Here is a 20,452-nt window from a genome sequence, read left to right on the forward strand (position 1 = left end):
ATTAGCTTTTCCAAATTTATGACAACCCAAGAGGTCACTTATCATCAGGTAGAGTAGGCAGAGCACTGAAGTGCGAGCCAGAAGACTTGGTTCCAGTCCTAGCCTTGCCTACCGCTGATCCTCAGCCCCTGGGGGGATCGGGCTCCTCCTCTGTAAAACGAGGGACTGGACTCAGTATCTCTGAAATTCTCTGCCAGAGTAAAGATTCTAGGTTTCAACAAGATACATACTTTTTGTTCTTTGTTCTCACTTCTTCTCCCAGGAAATTCCACCCAATATAGGAAACAAAAGGGAGTCTGGTCTGTGGGTTCTTTTCACTGTACATTCCAAGCCAATCACAACATAAGCAGCGTACTGAAGTTAACCAGAGGAAAGTCCATAAACCAACTACAACCCAGCCAACATCACATGACCATCCATCACAGATGTCCTAAGTGCCACCATCCCACAGGCAGTGATGCTCCCACCCATCCGTTCTCTTGAAGCCTTGCACACCACAGCTGGATTTGCCTACACATCTGCCCCAGCCCACCTACCAGGATGGGGCACTGGCTGGAATCTACTGGAGCTCTCATCAGAGAATAATTGCCTGGATAAAATCCACCAGGCACCAAAGACAGACTGATGTAGTAAAGAAATAGCACATGTCACTTCATTAAATAATTAAACTGGTGTTTTAGAAAGTCAACATTGTGTCTTAAAAAACACAATCTGTTTACATTTGGTCAGATGTTTTCAGCTGAATAAAGGATTACTTCCAAACAATCTGCTGAGAGATACAGGGAAGAATATTTAGGTGCTTATGAATGATGCTGGGATTTGACAGGGTTGGCCCCAAGACATGGCTTATCCATAGTAAATTTATTCCAAAAGAAACTTTTGGTAGAGAAATAAGAGAAAGGAGATTATGGGGTTATTCAACATTTGTTTCGCATTTATGAAAATAAAATCTTTCCCAGACTGTAGGTTCCTTGAGGGCAGGAACAGCATCCCTTTGATTCACTCTGTTGTTCCTTGCGGGGGGCATCAGTGGACCTGGTCCTAAACTGGCACCCAGTTTATTGTTGGTAAATGAACAAGCATTCAGACCATAGGTTCTGCATTGGAGAATATGTATGCAACTCTCACTGCTGTTGGGACTGGACAGAGAAAGTGACAGAAGATTGGGCCTACCCGGGAATGGCCTCTAAAGAGATGCCAGCTATTACCAACTCTGCCAGGCCTTGGAGTTGTTATCACTACTGGCTCCATTTCACTATGGAGCTTTCAATTCTGTGTTAAAGCAGTTTAGGAGAGGGGTGGCAGGGAGTGGGAAGACCTCAGACAGCTGACTTTCTTTAAAAGACTGGAAGTACGTGGCTATCTAAGGGGCTTTAAGGGCTAAGAAAGCCTCATCACCCGCCACATGGTGCTGGAGGCCAAAGCCACATGTTGGGTGATCTTAACGGGGAGTGAGAGAGTATGATGGTGAAATTGTCCCGCATTCAAAAATTCTCATTCTCTGTAGACTAATGTTCTTACAAATATGTTGTTTTCTTTTCACTTGCCTCATTTACAGCATATTGTCCTTAGAAAAACAGGACTAAAAAAAGCCAAAACATTTTTCAGTTAAACCTGTTGCTAATCAGGCCCTTCCAGGGAAAAACAGGGAATGGAAAAGAGACAGTGATCCCTGCCCATCCCAATTCCAAATCCAAGTCACCTGCACAGCCAGTCTTCAGTACCGCTAACATGCCAGGGCACTCCCATGTGGGGTGAGGCTGGGGAACACCGGAGTTTCCATCTTTATAGTGGTAGAACACCTGCTCTAGAACAGGCTTCTTGCTGTAGACAACATTGCTAAGTAAGCTCCCCCTTCAATGCCATGCCGTTTTTGAAAGGTATTTCTGAATGAGTTGGTGTTAAGTACCATTTTAGAAATTAGAATATTTTAGCTAATTACAGGTCAGTGGGAAAGTGTATGAGGGGAGGGATGTCCTCCTTTTACTCCATTGTCTCACACCCTTCTGCAAATCAGGCCCCAAATCCCTGAAGGGAGCTAGAATTTCAGGCCTTCAGCTCTCCACTTAATTTTTAAAATATTCACACACTTGCTTGTAGACTAATTGCACTTAAGTCATCCCAGATCCTCCTAAGTCATCCTAGATCCTCACACATTTCTCCTTTCCCCATGCTCTCATATTACCTTTAAATACAAGTTGTTTTTTGTTTTTTGTTTTGTTTTGTTTTTTCTGTTTTCGTTTTTTGTTTTTTTGAGATGGAGTCTTGCTCCATCACCCAGACTGGAGTGCAGTGGTGTGATCTTGGCTCACTGCAACCTCCACCTCCCAGGTTCAAGTGATTCTCCTGCCTCAGCCTCCTAAGTAGCTGGGATTACAGGCATGCTTCACCATGTCCGGCTATTTTTTGTATTTTTGGTAGAGACGAAGTTTCACTATGTTGGCTAGGCTGGTCTCAAACTCCTGACCTCAAGTGATCTGCCCACCTAGGCCTCCCAAAGTGCTAGAATTGCAGGCGTGAGCCACTGCACCCAACTAAATACAATATTTCTATTAGACTTATTTATGCGCTTCTTTATTTCCCAATGAGAAAACCAGTTCTAGGTGGGCAAGAGTTTGTCCTTTTCATTATTTTGTCTTTATAGCAAGCAAGACTTTCTATTAGCAAGTTGACAATGTCATGTGACCCACAGATGAGGAAGACAGAAATTATTAAATTAAAAACAACATCTTGGGCCAGGCACAGTAGCTCACGCCTGTAATCCCAGCATTTTGAGGGGCCGAGACGGGTGGATCACAAGGTCAGAAGATTGAGACTATCCTGGCCCACATGGTGAAACTCTGTCTCTACTTAAAAAATACAAAAATTAGTTGGGTGTGATGGCACGTGCCTGTAGTCCCAGCTACTCAGGAGGCTGAGGCAGGAGAATCGCTTGAACCCAGGAGGCGGAGGTTGCAGTGAGCCAAGATCGCACCACTGCACTCCAGGCTGGCAACAGAGCAAGACTCGTCTACAAAAAAAAAAAAAAATCTTAAATGTCTAGAGACTCAGAATAGTCAAATAATTTATAATCTGTGTTTCAGAATGTCATTAAGAAAAACAACATGTTTGAAGAATGTAAATCAAGAAAACTTTCTCAAAGTGTGACAAGTTGTGTTTTTAATAAGAAAGCTGTAAAAGAATATGATTTTAGTAGCATAAAAGTTGAGATATATTCACATATAAATATTTTTATAATATGAAAAAAAACTTTGAGAATAATGGAAAAGACTTTGCAGAAGTTTAAATGTAAACCCTTACTTTGGTATATAAAACAGGGGTATTTTGTCCCTTGGACTAGAGTTAATTATTAAAGTGGAAGGTTTTGTAAAAGGAGAAACATAAATAGCCTGTTCCTATGGGGACAATATTCTTGGCATCATTTTGCTCTTTGTACGTCTTATTGTTTTCAAAACACTAGAACTGGGATAAATAGCAAGGCAATGTCAAGTTTTGAAATTGTTGCTATAGAAGCATCTATTCCAGAATTTCCCAAAGTGAGTTCCATATGGCACCTGTTCTACAGGACATCATATGTGTTGCTTATAAAAAGCAGCATTCCAGCCAGGCACGGTGGCTCACGCTTGTAATCACAGCACTTTGGGAGGCCAAGACGGGCAGATTACAAGGTCATGAGATCGAGACCATCCTGGCTAACACAGTGAAACCTCGTCTCTACTAAAAAAAAAAAAAAAAAAAAAAAAAATTAGCCAGGCATGGTGGTGGGTGCCTGTAGTCCCAGCTAGTCCGGAGGCCCGGGAGGCAGAGCTTGCAGTGAGCCGAGATCACACCACTGCACTCCAGCCTGGGCGACAGAGTGAGACTGTCTCAAAAACAAAAACAAAAACACACACACACAAAAGAAAAAGCAGCATTCCATGCCAAATGAGTCACCAAATCTCACTGACTCTAAAGCACGATTGATTGTTAGAAATACCATTATCAAAGCCAAAATTCGACCAAATGGGGAATCTGACATTTACATAAAGGTAGGGCAACAAAGAGCTACAACCTCAGTGTAAAAGAGAAATCTTCATGCAGAAAGGGACTGCAAGGAAACTAGCCTGTGTCAGCTTTGCACTAACTAAAGGGAGAGACAGGATCTCTCTTGAAAACATGGACCTCAAGCTGCTAATCACTAGAATCTGCAATCTGAATTCAAAAAATATATGGAAAGAGAAAGATCTCAGGCTGGCAGCAGTGCCCACAGGGAACTGGAAGAAGTCACACAAATGCTCTCTGGAAAACCTGACTTCAGTCCAGATGAAAGGATATTGTAATATACTTTTGACTGTAAAGACATAGCCAAGTTTTAGAGATGTCAGATGTGAGAATACATATATATATGCATCCTGGAGTCAAATATAGTAGTGTTTCTTTACATTCAGACTTGTCAGAGCCTACAATTCACAGACTAATGTGAATTGTAAATTTTTAAGCCTGAAGAGAGAAGATGGGGAGGTGAGAGTGGGAAGAAATAGAATTTACTGGACAGCAGAACTCCCAAATATTATTTAGAAAATATTGAACAAAGAACTGATGGTGAAAACCCAAATGTCCATAGATGCATACATGGATAAACAAAATGTAGTATATACATGCAATGTAACGCAATTCAGCCTTAAAAAGAAGAGAAATACTGCCACATGCTACAACATGGATGAATCTTGAGAACATTATGCTAAATGCTAATGACAAAAGCATGTCACAAAAAGACAAATACTATATGATTCCATTTATATGAGGTAATTAAAGTAGTAAAACTCATAGAAAAAGAAAGTCGAATGGTGGTTGCCAGGGACTAGGAGAAATGGAGAATTGTTATTCAGTGGATATAAAGTTTCAGCTTTGCAGAATGAAAAAATTTTAGAGATCTGTTGCACAACAATGTGTACCTACTTAGCACTACCGAACTCTACACTTAAAAATCGTTAAGTTGGTAAATTTTATGTTATGTGTTTTTTACCATAATTAAGCTAATATAGACCATGATTGTAAAACCTACTTCATATGGTTATTGTAACTATTGAGCTAATACAGGTAAAACATTTAGACAATGCCTGAAGCATAGTAAGTACTATTTAAATGTTAGCTATAATTATGACTTGTTTGTATCCCTACTTGTTAGTGTCAACAATATCATGATTCTACAAAGAAGCTGACCCCACAACATTGATGCCACTACATGGGTACTGTCACTGACTGGCTGTCCTCTCCAACAGGTGATAGGCAATTGCTACTTGTCACTCTCCTGGAAAGCCCATCTATTTCTCTGACAAGTATGGAAATAAAACCTTAAGCCTTCCACAACATGAATAGCTACTAAAATTTGTGAGATCACACTTCGCCATGCCCATCAAGAGCACACTTTTTAACATACTCAGGACATAAGGTCCGGGAGGCACCATGGCCTGACACATAGCAAAGGCTTAGTGAATATTTATTAAATGAGTGAAATCCTTAAATAGTGGGACCAAAGTATCCTTTCCAGTATAAGCTTAGGTCTCAGTTTGATAAGGTCATCATACAAATTACGGCAAAGTAGATAGCAGTCCAGGACTCCTATTCAGAGGCCCAATTATTTTTCTATGGTGATTCCTCCTCTGCCTAAAAAAATATATCCTGCTCTATTTAAATCAGCCAAGAACCAGCCAAAACACCTGGAAAATCCACTCTATGTCTTTCCTAGAATGAAAGGATGTATAAATAACTAAGAAATGTATCATCCGTAGCCCAATTAACTATTGTATCATATTAATATTAACACAACTGAGAAAAACAGCATTCTACATTCTGAAATCAGTTCCATAACCACATTTAGATCTTAAGACCCTGAGCCCCTTTGCCACATTGATGGTCAGGCTGCACACGTTTACACAGACCAGATCCAGAGCCTGCAGGGATGGCCCCTGGGGTAGGTAGAGTAAGTGGCAACTGTGTGAGTGACTGTAGGCATGTCGGAATGGCTCTCTTTGCTGCAACTGCCTCAAGCATGGGAAAGGGCTATAGAAACACCCAACAACATGAAATGACTAGAAGGCCTTCTATATGGCAGGTAACATTCAAGATTTTATTATAGATGTATTGATGAGTTAGATGTACTTCTTTTCCTCAAGGAGCTAATGGTTAAGCTAGGTGAGTTCATAATAGACTGGCTAAACTGGGGAAAGAAATCCTGTACCCTGAACAGACATCTTGTGTCCACCTTGCCCTGTCTTACTGCAGGTAAAATATGCTTCAGCGACAGTGACCTGGCAAGAGCTGAAAGGATTTTAAATCCTCTGGAAAAATTCAACTGGGGGAGATCAGCTGTTTGCTTAACTGGCCCCTCTGCTTTTGAAAAGGTGAATAGGGTCTAATGTTGTTGACAAAACAAAAAGTCAGCAGATTGGACTTTACTCTGGTCTGTGTTCAAGGAAGCAGAACTTGGGATATTCTTCTAGGTTTTCTAGCCCAGTGGTTCTCAAAGTACAGTTCTAGGGTCTAGAGCCCAGCGGGCAGTGCTTTAACCAGCCCTCCATGTGGTTCCCATGCACGCTAAAGCTTGAGAACCACTGGTCCTGCCCAATTCACCGGATTAGGAAAGAACACAGATGGTCAACGGGGACTAACAATGGATTCAAAACGAAGATTGTGCAATTAACTAGAGCTTTCAGTGTAAAACAACAAAAGGGAAAGAAAGGGACACAGAAAAGAAACATGTTTGTTAAATCAAACATTTCAGAAACCTAATCACAGACAGGTGGTGTGCCTTACGGCTGGGTTCAACCATCAAGCTGCTCATGTCTTTGGGGCAATTATTATTCTCCCTTGCTCTTTTAAAATGCAAATACCGATGAAAGAATAAAAATTCTAGTTGCTTAACATCTGGCTCTGACCAATTTTATCAGAACCCAGAAAATAACCTAAATGTAGAAGTTAGAAGTCACTGAACATTAGTTTCGACTTCACAGTTTTAACAGACAACTTAGAGGAACAGTTGCCTATTCAAGCTTAGTGCGTCTGCACATACAAATCATTGACTACTCTTCTGTGTTCTAAGAGGTTTAAATGGGGTTTGTCCCTTCATAGTCTTGAGATTCTTCAGCCTTAAGCCTTTGGAATATGAAAACTAGATCTCTTAGAAAACACCCGTTAGCAGATGGTCTTGCTTTGTTCTCATGTGGAAGGAAAATCAACAGACTAGGAAGCCACAGGCCATATTCCCATGCTTGTCTTTGTTGGACAAAGGAGGAATTATGAGCATGTAAATATCCCCAGCCCCATGCCTACTCTGAAGTAGCACTAAGATAAGTTCTAATTCTGAGTAGCTAAAATCAAGACTCTGCTTTACTTCAACTGTCAAGAGATTAACAAAAAAAAGGCAAAAATATCAACATAATCTACTCTTAGTTTGGGGCATGTTATCCTAAAAACAAAAAATTAGGAATGGGAACAGATGTGCCTCACTTTAAGAAATCTCAACTTCCCAGAAAAAGGGAAAAATATTGAAAACGTATTTTCATTGTAAAAAGGAATGCACTAATCTCCCTCAGTACATGTAAGAGAACAGAAGATGCCAAGATTTCATTTATATTCAGTCTTTTTGGAATAAAATGATTTTTTAAAAAATCACCTTCATGCATATCGTTGAATCCAGTGTCGTTGATAAAACCCAAAGAAGGGAAGAACAACTGGATAAATCTCTGAGAGTTATGGTTACCATTTCATTCTCAAGGACAATCTTTTTCTTGTGTTGTTCAAAATGTCAATGCCATATCTACATTTAAGTTTTTGGTAAAACTTTTTTAAAATTTACAAGTATATTTAGATGATATAGACATTACATTTTACAGTTGATTCATTGGGTCAAAACTTTTCTGATATTGAAGATGTGTGGCTAAATAACTATCCTTTAAAATGTATAAGAAGTGATAAAAACAGAATCCTAATTTATAAATTTGCTAATTTTTCTTTCTTCCTACTAGTATTATCTATAGATCAACTTTTAGCTGATGAATTGCTGTCTAAACAGCTTTGGTGTCAGACTACCAATTACTTCTCCCTAATATAAAACACATTTACCCTCAGCCCAGATACATTTAGTGTGTTAGATAAGAAACCATCTTCCCAGTAAAGATACCTCAAAATTTCTTATTAGTGATTCGCAGACTTCTGTTCTAAATTAAAACTCTACAAGCTTACCTGTCATCATACCAAAAACATTTCAACAAAAACTAAAGTATGCACGGAAGGAGTACTCACTGGTTGACTACCTAAATAAGAAAATAAATAAATAAAATTCCAGCTAGATACATATTCTTCTTGGGTGCAAAGCTCAAGTCAACTATCAATTACATAATTGTAATACTGTCACTTGAATCAGTCATTAAAAACTCTCAATTTATTATTATTAGTAAAGAGCTATGAAGAAGAGTCATTTGTAATATCATATGAAAAAAAAATGCTTTTTACCAACCTGGGCTGAGAAACCACAGAAGAAACCAAACCAGAAATGCACAAGTGTAAATGCAAAATTCTTATAGAAGAAATAGCATAAGAATTTGCACATTCGGAAATAAGACCACCTTCCATGAACAAGGAGAAGCCTTTGGAGATATCTAAACTGTGCAAATGAATAGTCGCTGGCTAAGACTGCTTGCAATCCTTCCTGGCCGCTGATGCCAACACCAATGTGAGCACCTACAAAGGAAAGAGGAACACTGTCATTCCCAAAACAAAGCCACGATCTCTTTCGGAAACTTGTCATTCCTCTTTTATTTATGGAAAACTTGTAGCCATTGCAATTACAAATTTTCACATATATTATCTCATGAAACGCTTATGATAGGTATTTATCTTAGTTTTACAAAAGAGGAAGCCAGGCTCAGAAAAGTTCAGTGACTTACAGAAGTTGTTAGAATTTTAAGTGGCAAAGATGGGGTTAAAGTCACATATTACAAATGTGGGCCTGGTGTTCTTTCCTCTACACTGTACCTACTTACTTCCTCAAATAGTACAAGGTGAATGACGTCCTTTTCTAGCCTAAAAATACACAAATGGTTTATTTAAAGACAAAGAAATTTTGTTATGAATGCTAATAATGGTGGTAGCATTGGACCCAGAGGTATCATTCATTTTAGAATCACTGGCAAAATTAAATTTTAACGCAATCTAGTGATTATATATTGCCAAACGCTGAAACTGAGGACCCCATGTATGCAGCATACCCCATTGAGCAAATATCCTCTTACTTTTAATCATGCTGACATCATTGGCTCCATCACCAATGGCCAAAGTAACAGCATTTCTGTACTTCTTCACCAGCTCTACCACTTGGGCTTTCTGGAGTGGAGTGACCCTGCAGCAAACTACAGTCTTACACATGCAAGCAAGTTCTAGGAGATCACTCTTGACATCACTTTCTAGGGCATGAGCCTGCGTGATTAAAAATAAAATTCAAAAAAGAACAGGAAACAATAAATGTCTTGTTTCTCAACTGATTTGTTTGCTAAACTGTTTCATTCACTTCAAAAAGTCATTGTTGATTCAGAATCACACAAGCAACAAAAACTAAAGAAATAAGTGTTGAACTCCTACCAAGCGAATTTAAAAATACTACTAATGAATTTCAAAATAAAAATAAAAGAAACTGCCATTTATATGTCTTCCTTGATATAGTGCTGCACTGGAGAGAGAGAGTTAAATGCTGGAGAAGTTCTAGAAACCATTAAAATTGCTGAAAACAAAAGACAGAACCTATCTACCAGCTCACCAAGTTTAGAATGAACTACAAATGATGATGATTTGTTTATTCTATGTGATGGGCTTTTTGTTTCTTTGCATTGTTGTTTTGTATATTTAGTTTGTTGTTGTGATTATTAATGTGCAGGCAGGATGAAAAGCAGATGATCTGGGGATTGTCCCTTGAAGAACATAATGAATGAAACCCAGAGAGGCCTGTGCAAAAGAGGGGCATGCAAGCTGTGTCACAGACAGGGTTCCTCAACCGTTTCTACTCTTGCTCCTATCCAAATGCATAAGAGCCTTTAGATATGCCAAGAAAGTACTTAAAAAGATAGCACAATCTCTTCCAATTAACTGTGCAATATTTTTCCTAGAAAATGTTTTACTGTAAATTCTTTAATAAACACATTAAGAGGAAACAGAAATCCACTTACACTTTGAGTCATCAGTATCTTTGTGTGAATCTTTAGCAAGACATTCACAGCCCATCACAATCTGGCCCCTGCGTTCCTTTTGAGTTTTATCTTCTAGCATCACCTTTAAGTCTACACTTTTTTCCCATCATGCCAAATTGCTTGTTCCTCATGATTGAATGGGCTCTTTCTTGCCTCTGTGCCTTTGTACTTGCCATTACCTCTCCTTGAAAATATCACTCTCTCCAGGAAGTCTTCCCTGATTCTCCCACAAAGAAGTAAATTTGTCTCCCTCTGTGCTCTCAAAGCATTGTGTTCATTCCTCTTTTACAGTATTTGTCATACCACTGTGTGATTATCTCATCCACTAGACAGCATTCCCTAAAACAAGAACCATGTTCTATTCACAATCTTATCCTCAGACTTCAGCACTGTGACCTGGGCAGGCTTAATAAAAATGCCAATGGATGAATGGCTGGATCGGTAAATGAATATAAAAACATAACTCAGCACAGAAAATTCTCATGTTCAAACCTATAATCCCTAGGTGAAATCGTGAGTTGGCATTTTCAAATATTATCACTCTTTCTGAAAGAGAAAACAGATAACTGCCTGTCTTGCCTAGAATGGTCTCTTTCTCTCCCCCCCCCCCCCCTTTCTCTCTCTCTCTTTTTATTATCAGCAAGTGAAAAACTATGCTAAGACTCTGAGCAAAAACAAAGGCCCAATTACATTCTGCAAAACATCAGGATTTAAGCAAATTAGAATCATGATTTAGGAAAAAAAAAAAAAAAAGATTTCTGACCATACTAGCAAAAACATAGTCAAGTCTCCTTAAATTAAAAATGACATTTCATGGTTCCATGAGTTTCAGGCTTTGAAGCTGACGGGGTTCTTGAAGAGCATCTATCTTACCTCCTTCTTTCAATGTACTTAGAGACAGAGAGAGAAAATGGTATAAATTATCACCTGAGTACTCTAATGCCACCACACATTGGATCCTTTGAGCCTGAGAGAAAGTCAAAGTATAACTCATAAGGTCCCCTTTCTATATTGTGGTCTCTGGGCAATTCATCTTGGGGGCCACCAGCTTTAAGACCCAGATGACAGTCATAATTTTCAGTTACTGTTATTCTGTGCAAAAGAGAATTTTGTGTCATTTGGACAAACTTTCAACTGAGTTTGGCCTGCAGCTGAGCTCTGTAACTTTCCATGGTGTAGAAGGCAACACATCATTATGTCTGGAATCCAGCTGGATAATGCTCTAAGCACTAAGAGCTAACAACAGACAGCTGATCGCAAGGGAGAAAACACAATATCCTCATATCCAACTTCTTTTGTCCTCTAAGAAACTGTCTACAAGAAGATATATTTATTTTCCAAACTCCAAAGTGAAAAATGATCATCAAAGCCAGAGAAAGATGTGAGATTAATTCTTTGTGCATATAAATTATAATTTCACTGGTGTGTAATTGGAGCTTTTGTATTTTAAATTAGAAACTCAGAAGAGTATTTTCATGTTTGTTCAAGATTTAGAATCTGAACTACATTAAAAGTACAATGCAAGTTCATTCTATTAGGACAAGAACCAGATTTCCTAATCAAAGCAAATTGTTTGGCATTGCTGTAAAATGCTGCTATTTAGAAAAACCACTAGAGGTATCTTAATGGCAATAATTTGGTATAGTAATTACATGAAGGTCAGGTTGTGCTCCACAAGTCACAAACATTAGTAAGAGCAATAATTATAATACATCCACCCACTTGCATTATTTTAATTAAGTAATAGTGAGCTGTAACACTCCCCTCTAGAAAGGCACTTAAATAATACTGCTAAGTGGTCTACAGTCATTTAGACAAGATTGATATTCTGTGAATTTAGCATTTATTTGGAGCCTCCCCTTCACTGTGGTGATCCAAACAATAATGTATGAGATATAGATTAGAAGTTTCCTTTCCTTTTGCAAACAGGAAATCATCGCGTATGCCCTGTATTTAGTAGTGACATTTGTCTGGAAAAGACAAAGGAGGTCTCATTACGATAGCACAAAAGAGATGATTACTGCGGTGAAGAAAAAGAAAGGACAAAAACCTTAGGCAAACTCACCAAACTGTGGCCATTTATGATTAAGGCATAATCTCCTGTTACGGTTTCTTCTACAATAGAATCCAACTCCAGCTGCTGCTTTTTTTCACAAACTACATGGCCATTGGAAACATTTCTGTTTTGTCCAGACAAATTTTCTTTTGCTTTCCTTAAAGGAGAGAGTGAAAAGTGAAACATAACAAAGCATACAGAGCATACCTACTAACTCTAACAAGAAACTCGCCTAGAGGTAAATTTATTTCACCACTATTCAGACAGAATATGGCATAAGACCCAGTTTCAGTAAGCAAGCTGGATAATTCTTTGTGATGGGAATACCATAGCAAATTTCCAAATTCCAGTATGTAGGAGAGTAAACATAGTGAAAACACAATCATCTTAAACGTTTCAAATTACCTAAAAGCTAAATCACCATCTTGAGCTGCGTTTGAACTAGGGGATCTTGATAGATTTGGTACTTAAGATTGTCTGAGCTTCAAGGGCTTAAGAACCACTGTCTGACATGCAATACTGTTAAATAATGGAAAGCACAAGACTAAAGACAATTGATGAAATCTTCTAGGAATTCCAGGGCATCTATCTATAAAATAAATTCATCAATTCGAGGTACAATGTAATATGATCCAGCTTAAAATAGCGGTCCTCTGAGAAATATATTTTTTTAAAATTTTAACAAGAAAAAAAACGATGGTACTTACTGAATGGGCATAGCCATTATAATAGAATAGACAATTTTAAGCAAAAAATGTACTCATTAGCTTAAAAAATATAATAAATCTTCTAGGATAAAAACTAGACACCAAATTATAGAGGCTTGTTCCAAATGGAAACGCCCTCCAAATGCTCCAGATCTAATTAGCAGTAGCTATAAAACAATCCTGCCCACATCCCATGCATCTCTGCCATCTAAGAGGAAGATTGTAGGGTGACAGAGCACCCTTAGAAGTGGCATTCTACTGTTCTCTCCAAAATGGAAAGATGATGCCTTTAAAGGAAGGGAATTTCCTCTTCAAGAGCACTTGAGTGCAGGCTTTGAAGTAACGTAGGGCGAGCTGACATACCTACAGAAGTTTCAACCACAACCAGAGAACTATCCAGCATGGGTCATAACCGGCATTCACAAAATGAGCGCTCAGGAGAACATGGGGAGTGACAGAAGACCAGAAAGTGAATACTGTGTCTTTTGGTGAAATGAAATTACTCATCCTGTGTAGAAAATATTTATTAAAATCGTTTTATGCTGAGTCTTCTCTGAAAGAAGAGAATGTCCACTTACCAAAATAACTATTTTAGCCCTCGGCTATCTAATTATTTGAAAATGTAACACCAGTTGTTTACATACTAAGTTTAAAAACAAAAACAAAACAAAAAGATACATTAACTTCAAGCTCAATATCTCCTTCTGCTGTCCAGGACCAAAATCACATCTGCGTTTAGGAACCCAGAGGTCACATGGTTCCAAGAATGATATCATACGTTTAACAATCAGTTTGCAGAATCAAAGAAAAAGATTTATAAAGTCAGAGTGCTACGTGTGAAATTTAGGGAGTTACAAAGAGGAGAGGGAGGTAGAACAGACATGAAAAATCATTGTTTTAAGTGAGAGGATCAGACTTTCCCATCAGATAACTATGTCAGGGAATCCTCCTCACAGTCATGAAAATTTACAGTGCCAAATAATAAAGAAAGCAAGGGAGACAAGTTCCTTGGAAATGAACATTTCTCCGACAATGTTGCAGAGCTCATAAATTGCGACTTCAGAAAGCACCACAGGGAAAACATCTCCTGAGTACTCATTTTGAGTAAAGTTCTCACTCGCTGTATAAATGACTCAATCTCTGTTTTCCCCTCAGAGAGTGAAAACATTCCAAAGAAGGGTGAAGTTCATTAAAGTATTGGCTGAAATTCTATTTACTTAGGACTTTTTTCTCCTTAAACTGTCTTCCTAACATCTCACATGAACCCTTTTCCAGGCAGAAAAGGGACAGTTTTTCTGGCTCTGCTGATATTGTCACTGCACTTTCTCTGCACAGGCCAACATCTCTTGGCCAGATTGGGCTTCCATATTTTTAGAACTTTGCCCACGCTCTATAGCTGTCATTTCTTTTTCTTCCTGGAACTTAGCTCTTCAAACACCAGCTGGTTCTCACAAAAACGATTTATTAGGAAGGGAAAAAGCTACACACAACTCCCTTCAATGACTACGAGCTATACATTTTTGCAAGCGTAACATACAATGCTTAACCACATAATACAAATAGCAAATGCTAAAACAAAAGAGTGCCTGTTTTTCCAAGCTGCGTAATGAAGGGCAGTTTATTACAATTCTTGGCATGCGGAATTGCATGAAGAGTTGAGGCAACTGTGGCATTCACAGCCCCACGCCACCACAAGCACAGCAAAGCATAGTTAGGCACATACTGGCTTGCATACAACCTATAAAAAGAAAAGAGAATGGTCGGAAAAAAGAGTCGTCTAGTCAGTCCTCTTAAGGCACTCTATATTGAAAGGTTAAATTGATCTGTTGTGGCCGGGCGCAGTGGCTCACGTCTGTAATCCCAGCACTTTGGGAGGCCAAGGCGGGCGGATCACCTGAGGTCGGAGTTCAAGACCAGCCTGACCAACATGGAGAAACCCCATCTCTACTAAAAATACAAAATTAGCCAGGCTTGGTGGCACATGCCTGCAATCCCAGCTACTCAGGAGGCTGAGGCCGGAGAATCGCTTGAACCCAGGAGGTGGAGGTTGCAGTCAGCTGAGATTGCACCACTGCACTCCAGCCTGGGCAACAAGAGCAAAACTCCATCTCAAAAAAAAAAAAAAAAAAAAGAATCTGTTGGGAAAGGGATTGAAACCATGACACCCTGTTTAAAAGAAGAGAATCTGGACTTTTTGATACAAAAGCCAGAGCTTTGAGCTTGGAACCTGGTAAACTGGATTCAGACACAAGGACTGCCTCTGACAGCTCATGTTTCCACAGTTGAGTTATCTGACTTCTAGCCACTTGATTAGCTAGTGTCAGACCCACGGCTAGAACCTAGGTCTTCACCTTCACAGTTCTTGGTCTCCTGTAGCAAGCTGGTTTACACATAGAGTCAGCCACAGCTTGCCTCTAGGTTGGACTAAGACACAGTGCCAGAGGGACAGTTAAGGGACAGCCCTACCCTGCCAATAGTAGAGAAAGGGAGAAAGTATATGAAATTTTGATTTGAATTCCCAGTTCCATTCCTTACTACCCTACCTGAGAGACCTTTAAGATGTTCAACCTCTGAACCAGTTTCATTATTAGAGCTCAGGAAATGGGACCAGCCAATCAGTTTGGCTAATGCCCCAACCAGTCAAAATAGATCATGAAAGCTTGGGCTGCTGCACCAGTGTGTGCCAGAAGATCTACAAGATTACCTAAGTAAGTGCTCTAAAATTGTATGATTTATGAGAGAAATTTAATCTACTATAACATTTTTCCTGGGTGACTAGGCGTTAGGAATTAGGACCAAGATGCATTTTGTTTGGCCTACACAGTGTCTTAAAGAATCTCTATGACTTTATGGCCAACATGATGTTCCCATTCACCAAAGGCCCCATCACTCCCTGATGTATAATAGATAGCCCAGATCACGTGATTAATGCTATAAGCCTGGTCCTGAAGCCATTTGCATTTGAGAACCCTGCACATTCAAACCAATAATTTTCCACCAAGTAGACGTTCAAAAATACCAATACATATTTTGTTGATTAAAGAAGAAATATCAATTCCTAGTTATAGCACTGGGATACTTCTCAGAAGCAGTGGAGTCACTTTATGATTTAGTTAAAGAACATGAATTTTTCTAATAACAAAAGACGTGATCATGAAACAAAAATGAAATACAGAATGAGTTTTCCTTGCAGATTAATCAAAATTCTCAGTCTGTTTTCCTTTCAGCAGAAGACATGTGAATTGGTGAAATGTATTCAATGTAGTAATTTTCTGAGAAACCATAGCAGGGTTTAATTGTAGCTTTCTAAGCATGCCTTTAATAATAAGGCAGCTACAGCAGCAAAATTAACCCAGGACTCAAAGTGTCTAAAATGGTTTCACGACACTAAATTTGAAACAAGCCATGTGTATGATATGTATGAAAATTATATATCCATGTTTATAAAATTATCTAAGCACATTTGACAGGTTTAAATATAAGCATTTTTGTCATTTCTTTTCAATAGCTACTTTCATTCAGATCCTGTTCTTTGGTTACACTTTCTTTTTTAATGAACTCCCACTGAACTCAAAAAGCATAACACAAGAAAAAGGAATGGTGCAAATTTACGATTTCAAAATTTCATCCCAAAGCTGTGGGCTTAGATATAAGTAGCTGAGATTAGGAGTATAGAGAGCAACTTTGAGCAACAGCTTTTCCTGGATGCCATTTTACCCCAAGTCCTAATACTAAGAAAATGTACACTACAAATATAATGATTCCTCTTATATAAAATATTCTATCATATGCTGCCTCTCTGTCTTATACTTTAAGAATGGGGTTACCTACAAGTCTGAGTGGAAATGACATTATTTTCCACTCAGCTGAGCAAGGTGGCCCCAAGGCTTCTGAAATATTGAGTCTAGCTGGAAATTCTTTATTTTTTTTCTTCTGAATATTTTTCTTCTCATTAAAAAAGACAATTTTTAAGCTTTTTTCTAATTGTAAAAGCATTACACAAACACTATTACAACATTAGATAATACAAACAGCCAAAAAGAAGAAAGTAAACATGATCCATAATTCTATCACCCAGAGAGAACCATTGTTTATGTCCTTCAGATCTTAGTAGGCAAGGAGGTAAGGAGATGGGTAGATGTTTTATACATATATATACCTATATATATACCTATATATATACACACACTTTTTTGCAAAAAGAGAGATCATATTATGCATGATGTTTTCTAATCTCATTTTTCACTTAACAAAAATATCATGGACATTTTCCAATGTCAAGAAATACAAAATCACTTTGAATGACTGAAGAGTATTCCATTGCATGTATATATCATAGCATTGAACAAAATCCTTCATGGATGGTTATTTGAACTATTTCTCATCTCTATTATCATAAATCAATATAGCAATAGATATTCCTTTTTATACAAACTCATACATTTGTTCACTTATTTTCTTAAGGGAAATTTCTAGAAGAATCATTGGGTAAAAACTATGCATATGTGTAATTTTGAAATATACTGCTAGTTTGTCCTCTAGGGAGTTTCTATCAACTTACACTCCCAACAACAGTATACAAGTAGTTCACATTTCTCCATATTCTTTCCACATAATGACAGTTATGTCATCTAGTCAACCAAATGTAGTTGGATAAAATCTTGAGATATTAACTCAATCACTCCTTCTCCCACTACTACTAGGACCACAAGTGACCCTCTCTATTTAACTAGAAATATGCTTTGCTTCAGGAGGATCTGCAGAGTCAAATATAGAAGGAGAAAAACAGAACCAAACTTTTGCTTTTTGAGCACCAAAATAGGGTTTTGAAACTCATAGCAGCATCATTAGTCTGAATTTCAGCAATCTGGAATTTCACTAATTGGACTTTTGGAAAAAGAAGGGGAGGATTTCTTTAAGTATCAAAAGAATAAACTTTAAATGAGTCAAAGCATTAAAATGATGACAAAAGGAGCAGAGTAGAAAGAAATTACTTTCCTTCATTTCCCATCCCAGCCTAGGGATAGAGGTCTTTGAGGAGGAGTTAAGAAACTGATAAATAATGGCTAAAAGAAGTCTGGGTCCTGACCCACACCTGGATTGGTAGTGGATGAAGGAACCGTGTGGCTAATGGAATCCTCAGATAAATTTGGGGCAATCAGCAGAGTAAAGGGATTTTAGAAACTGAAGTGGCTGCATAAGAACACAAGTCCTCTTGGGCACAGAGAGGTGAGGAAGAGCAGCCACACTTTCCGTGGTGCCCCAGCAGAGTGTGGAAGTCAGCCAAGAGGGAAAGCCAACAACAACCCTAAGAGAGCAGAGACCAGACAGGAACACAGACATGGGGAGTGCTGGGTGCCAGCAGGGTAGACACTGATGAACAGTGACAGGTGAGGCAATTGTGCATCCCAGACTTGAACCAAATTTAACTGAAAATGCCTAGTTTAACTGTTCTGTCATCAGACAGAAAGAGGTTCGAGTTCAGTTTTAGAAAATTTAATGAGTTTCTATTCTTGCATGCCTGAGCACACTCTGGGCTGTGAAAGTTAGACAACCTAGCAGTGACAAAGCCTCCTACTACTTCTCTTCACATCCAATCAAATTTCAAGACCTATTCATTCTACCTCCAAAAAGCTGTCTATTTTATTCTACCCCTTCCTTCCCCTGCAGTTCCAGGCCTGCTGCCCTTATTGGGGAAATAGTTACAAAAGTAGACCTTGTTGGTGGAAAGATTGGAATCCATGGCTGAAAGAATGAAGGAAGGGAGAAGGAAGAAAATAGAGACAGAATGAGGAAGGCAAGAAAGATGCTCATGGAACAGTCATAAAGCTTTAAGTTCTTATCTAATCCCCCAAATAAAATAAGCTATAGAGTAGATATTTGTATCCCCATTTTACAAATGAAGAAACCAAGCAGAGAGAGTTTATTCCCATATCAAAAGTTCCCCACTCAGTCTAAGTATGAAGCTGAGATTCCACCTTAAATCCAGTTGACAGGAAGCCGTACTCTTTCTCCTACATCTGCTATTTCCGCTGCAAATTTCTGCTGACTCTACTGGCTAATCTGGTGTCTGACCATTTACTCAAGTGAAGCAGTGAGATGCCTTCACAACTATATTTTTTAGATTAATTGATTAATTATTAAAGGGAATAGGAATACATCTAAGGTATGTCTAGGGAAACACATGGCAAGTGCACAGGCTCTGGGGCCAAGCTGCCTAATTCACATCCCACCTGAACCATGGACCACTTTGGGCAAGTTTCTTACCCTCTATATACTTCAACTTCCTAATCTGTCCAACAGGGAAAATAGTAATGCCTATGATTGAGTTTCTTAAGAACAAAATGAGGTAATACATATGTACTCCCTACAATACTGTTCCAGGCACTGTCTCAAAACATTTAGCAATAAGCTTATTAAAATCTAGATCCGTCTGCATCTATCTTCCTTCAGCAAGAGTCAAATTCTGAATGAGAGTGGTGCTTCAAGATGTACGACTAAAGGCATCTGGCAGTTGCCTCCTCCACAAAGAAGCACCAAGATAGAGAGTAGATAATCATACTTCCAATATGTTATCTAAGAGAGAACACTGGAATTCAAGAGAGAAGTGACAGGAAACACCTAAAAGAAAGAACGGAACAAGGCATCCTGCCTGGCTGGGAGCCGAGAAGGGCTCTCCAATGTAGGGAAAGTATAAGTGAGGGATGCTCGGTGGTCCACAATCCCACCACAGACTCCAATCCTAGCCATGGAAGAGCCTCCCCTCAACCCTTTCAGACCCTGAAATTAACATAGGGAGCTGCCTGAAGACAAGGCAGTGCCATTGCCCCCAGAGAGGGAGCTCACACTGAGTCCCACATACCACTCTAAGTCCTAAGGAGCTACAGCAAAGTGTCATTTTGAGAGCCCAGCCCCACCAGACTGCATCCTGCCTGCAGGCCCAACAGTACCTCCCTTTCCACATTCCTGGAGCTCCACTGACATTCCCCACCTGCAGCCACCACCACTGCCACCACTGCCACCACAGCGAAAGTGCAAGACACTGACAGCAACCCCACCACCCTTCCAGCAACAGGACTTCCTCACATTTTCACATGCCCTAAGGATAGGCTACCCCACAGATAACTGCCACCTACAGCCAAAGCATACCCTTCCCACTCACCTGCCTAAGGCTGCGACTACTAAAAGCAATTCCACTCACCCCAGCAGCCAGCAGGGTCATAGTGCAGCTACTGCACCGCCACCTGAGCATTCCACCAGAGGCCTTGGGATAACCCTGTCCCTGTTCACCACAGCCAGCACCCATATATACCACTGGACAGCGAGGAGAAAAGGAACATACAGACAGGTCTGTCCAGCCTAGCTTTGACCACCCTCTATACCCTCAACCCCAGTGCTTAAGCATATCACCTAGGGGCCTGGGGATCACCCGGCTCCATCACCATCCACCGCCATGGCTCCATCCTCCA

The 20,452-nt window shown here is 39.3% G+C and overlaps 1 protein-coding gene across 3 annotated transcripts in view; it reads right to left on the reverse strand.

The window, feature by feature from the left end:
* ATP8B4 (ATPase phospholipid transporting 8B4 (putative)) overlaps positions 1 to 20,452 on the reverse strand; it is a 258,688-nt gene that overhangs the window by 29,263 nt on the left and 208,973 nt on the right. For all 3 annotated transcript variants that reach the window (XM_073995770.1, XM_015452812.4, XM_065547325.2), the window contains 3 exons: positions 12,286 to 12,433; positions 9,273 to 9,456; positions 8,498 to 8,721 (listed from right to left, as the gene is read on the reverse strand). In XM_073995770.1, coding sequence (XP_073851871.1) covers positions 8,498 to 8,721; positions 9,273 to 9,456; positions 12,286 to 12,433 — 556 coding nt within the window. The remainder of the gene's footprint in view (positions 1 to 8,497; positions 8,722 to 9,272; positions 9,457 to 12,285; positions 12,434 to 20,452) is intronic.

This window comes from Macaca fascicularis, chromosome 7 (assembly GCF_037993035.2).
Source record: "Macaca fascicularis isolate 582-1 chromosome 7, T2T-MFA8v1.1".
Lineage (NCBI taxonomy): Eukaryota > Metazoa > Chordata > Mammalia > Primates > Cercopithecidae > Macaca > Macaca fascicularis.